This window comes from Arachis stenosperma, chromosome 1, assembly GCF_014773155.1.
Source record: "Arachis stenosperma cultivar V10309 chromosome 1, arast.V10309.gnm1.PFL2, whole genome shotgun sequence".
Lineage (NCBI taxonomy): Eukaryota > Viridiplantae > Streptophyta > Magnoliopsida > Fabales > Fabaceae > Arachis > Arachis stenosperma.
This window is the reverse complement of record NC_080377.1, coordinates 46,330,147-46,333,826: the sequence shown is the minus strand read 5'-3', so window position 1 is coordinate 46,333,826 and position 3,680 is coordinate 46,330,147. Positions and strand designations below refer to the sequence as shown.

General features: G+C 37.4%; 1 protein-coding gene across 2 annotated transcripts; it reads left to right on the top strand.

The window, feature by feature from the left end:
* The first annotated feature begins 469 nt into the window (after window positions 1–469).
* LOC130945140 (uncharacterized) lies at window positions 470–3,348 on the top strand. Of its 2 annotated transcripts, none has more exons than XM_057873845.1 (3): window positions 470–719; window positions 856–1,891; window positions 2,785–3,348. In XM_057873845.1, the coding sequence occupies exons 2-3, from the start codon at window positions 1,176–1,178 to the stop codon at window positions 2,789–2,791; spliced, it is 723 nt and encodes a 240-aa protein (XP_057729828.1). In that variant the 5' UTR covers window positions 470–719; window positions 856–1,175; the 3' UTR covers window positions 2,792–3,348. The 2 variants fall into 2 exon arrangements, with proteins under 2 accessions (XP_057729828.1, XP_057729820.1); XM_057873837.1 differs by having other exon boundaries at window positions 471–723.
* The last annotated feature ends 332 nt before the right edge of the window (window positions 3,349–3,680 follow it).

Sequence of the window (3,680 nt, the reverse complement as noted above, 5' to 3'; positions counted from 1 at the left end):
AATTCGACAAACTCCCTTTTAAGTTTTTTGAATTTCAAGTTTTTAATCTATTATCATCATCTCCAAATAGTATATAGAGCTGATAATCTGAAGTTGAATCATCTATTATCTTCAAAACGATTTCAGAGCTTAATTTCAGAAACAATGAAACAAAAAACGAAGAAAGAGAATAGAAAGAGAAACTTACGTAAACGGCGAAGGAGAAGGAAGAGAGAAACACACGAAAGAGATCCCAGAAGGAATTCAAAAAAGGAAATGAAATCTTTTAGAAAAAGAAAGTTATATATTTGTGGGTTGATTGATTGAAAAATCTGTTAAGAAAATGCGTAAAACATACATATCATAAGAGGCGGGTTTTAGAGATTAGAGATTTTTAGCACTTTTATGACTTGTATAGCAAAAAAGCTTATATGTGGAGATTAATCCTTTAAAACAACCCAAAATAAAAAAGGAAAACAATATATACCCTAATTTCCTCTTTGCTCCTTCACTCTTCAGCATCAAACAATTCAAACTCAGACAACTAAATAAGAGAAAACAAACACCAAAGAGACCCAAGCCATCATCCCCCAACTCTATAGTTGCCGTCCCCTTCTGTCCGTGTTGGCCAAGCAACTTCTTACCCTCGTCGCCGTGATGCGCGTAGTTCTTGCCTATTACGGTGCTTCTCGCGGTCTTTCTGTGTTGCTTTGTTTCTCGCCGTTCTCGCCGAAATTCTCGTAGGTGAGTCCTCTCTTTGCTGTGTTCTTGCTGCGTTGTATTCGTTTGTTAATTTGCTTAATTAATTTCTTAATTTTTTTGTTCTTGTTCTTCCGGCGTTGAATTTTTTTTCACCTTCCATCTCCTTGGTTGCAGGAAGCCACATGGAGAGGCGACACAAATTGAAGACAGAGAAGAAGGATCATATTGATTTGAAATAGGTTACTTTGTACTATCACTATTTAGCCCCTTACAGTATCGTCTTAGGGTTTTCAGAATTCCCAATTACACCCGCTGACACACAACGTGTTCCAAACTAAATTCACAACAAAGTATTGCAAATTTGTTATCAATATCGTATCTCTCGCTGGGAAAATCGAAAGAGGCCTATCATCAAGCTCATAGTTCATCAATATTACAAATTTCACAGCCAATAATCTGCAACCTTGGCAAGCTAAATCGTTAAGCCACCGAAAATGGGAGGCCATGGCGGCCTCAACATTCTCCCGCAGAAGCGGTGGAACGTCTACAACTACGAGAACAGGGAAAAGGTCCGCCGCGACGAGGAGCAAGCCGCCAGAGACGAGCAGATCAAGCGCGATGAGGTCAGGAAGCGCGACGCCGAGCTCCGCCTCGAGCGCCTCCGCACCGCCAAGGGTTTGGCTCCTCTCGTTAAGGCCAAGGCAGAGGAAGAAGAAGAAGAACCGGAATTGAAGAATTCGGGTGACAACAGACACATTAACTTGTTCGAGGGGATTAAGATTTTCGATCCTGTACGAGAAACCGAGAAGAGGAAGGAGTTGTTAGGGGAAAGGGAAGGGTGGAAGAAGGAGAAGAGGATGAAGAAAGAAGAAGGAAAGTCCTCGGGGGTGGTGGTGGGTCCCGAGGATGAGAAGTATAGGTTAGGGTATGGGGTAGCAGGGAAGGGTGTGAAGATGCCTTGGTATCTTGAGAAGCGTAATGGCGACGATAAGAAGGGCGGTGGGGATGATGGTGATGGGGAAGTGAAGATTGAGAACAAGAAGAAGAATGGGAGGAAGACTTTGGAGGAGTTGAGGGAAGAGAGGTTGAAGAGGGAGAAGCACGAGAAGGAGCGGGAGAGGGCGTTGATCGGGGAGAAGGGCCGCAGCAGCAGCAACCATAGTGAGCGCCGCAGCGATAGAGATGTGTATGGGAACAAGAAGTTTAACAGGTGATCACATATTGACCATGTATTTAATGTTATGCATTTGGCAATTTTGTGTGAAGCTCTTTTAAATGATAAATGCTCTTGGTATGTCTACTACGACAAGCTTAGAAATTCAATGCTGTGTAAAAAGTTGTTGATTCAGTAATCTTGTAACATAAAAGAATAATGTAACGAATCAAAAATCAAAATTGGCTTGGTTTTCTTTCATCAAGTAATCTCGTAATTCTAAATGTCGAAATACAGTTAGGATCATATATTTCTAAAATAAAGTTACAAAATTAGCAGAGATATATGCCCCCCATTCAAATTTTGTATCTGACTTTCAACTGTTTTCTTGCTTGATCGTGCACAAGGTTCTTACTTCAGGGGTCTCACTATTGTAAAACATATTATGAATATGACATTGTCTATTTGAGTTTTTCAGGAAGTAATTCAGAATATGGCTGAGATCCTCAGTCCATCTTATTTAACCTAGGGTTTTTTTTTCAATCTTTTGATTGGTTGCTGTTTCACTGTCACTATTTGAATGGTGTCATTTTTTTTCTAATATTGATTTATTGAATTGCTCCACATCTAAATATGATACTTAACATTAGAATTCATAATTTTAATTATTTTTTAACTTACCCTTTGGACTTTTCCTTTCCAAAGTATATAGTCAGAGATATAACTGTAAAAGAATGTTGTTGGGTGAATGTTATGTTTGCGAAAATGGACTACTCGCCGTATTTCTTTCTTTACATTTACATATAACAGTGGATTATGTTTGATACTGACCCCAGGTGATGACAGGCCAAAAAGTGCACATCATACCTGATGTTATGAGATAACAATTTTATTGTTTATTCTGTTTCATTATTTTGTTTAATGAAAACCCATATTCTATTGTTTTACAGGCGATGATTTCCGTAAATGACACAGATTTCCTTATTGATGCTTCCTCCCATGTCTTGTTGCACGGATCTCTGGATTTGCTCTGCCGGATATGGCCTTTGGGATTTTGTTCTTTTTGTTCTAGGGTAATTTCATTGCAAATTCACAAATCACATGCAGTTTCTTGCAACCCACATCAAAGCTCCCACTTTGCTAAATAGACCCTGTAAAATCACCTGTCAGAGCTTGTGCTATTACTTAGACTCGAGTCCAGTGGAATCAAATTGCTTGTCCGAAGGGGAAAAAGAAAGCAGAATCACGTTATATTTTTTGGTTTGGAGTTTCTAAAGCTTTTAGATGAAGCTTAGTTTCGATTATTGCCCCGTGTAGAAAGGATCTTCAAATTGCTTGAGCTTATGTGAAAAAGTGGGAAATAACATTGGTTGTTATTATTTTTAGTTTAGAGTTTGTCAAGTTTGTACCCGAGTTTTGATCATTAACTTGTATATGAAGAAACGACTGTCGTCTGTCAAAAAAAAAATTATATGAAGAAATGCTGATGATTAAAATAATGCAGTTGTGTTTGAAAATAACCTCTGACCTTGCAACGTGGGGTTTATACTACTAGAGAAATACTTTTATACTGGGAATTTCGAAAACCTTTCATACTAGACAATTAGGCATGCATTTTGGATAAATATTTGTTTATTTGTAGAGCATGCTATCTTTTATACGTTTTTTTAGGGGTGTTTATGGTTTGATTAATTTAAAAATTAAATCAGTTTTTTGTTTAACTAAAAATATAGTATTAGTTAATTAATTAAATTGGTTTTTTATGATGAAATTGGTTATTAACCGGTTAGTAAAATTTAAAAACGGTTTTTAATCGGTTATTAAAATAAAAATCGATTTTTAAAAA

Coding starts and splice junctions, on each gene's coding strand:
- LOC130945140 (XM_057873845.1), top strand. CDS start 1,176: ATGGGAGGCCATGGCGGCCTCAACATTCTCCCGCAGAAGCGGTGGAAC.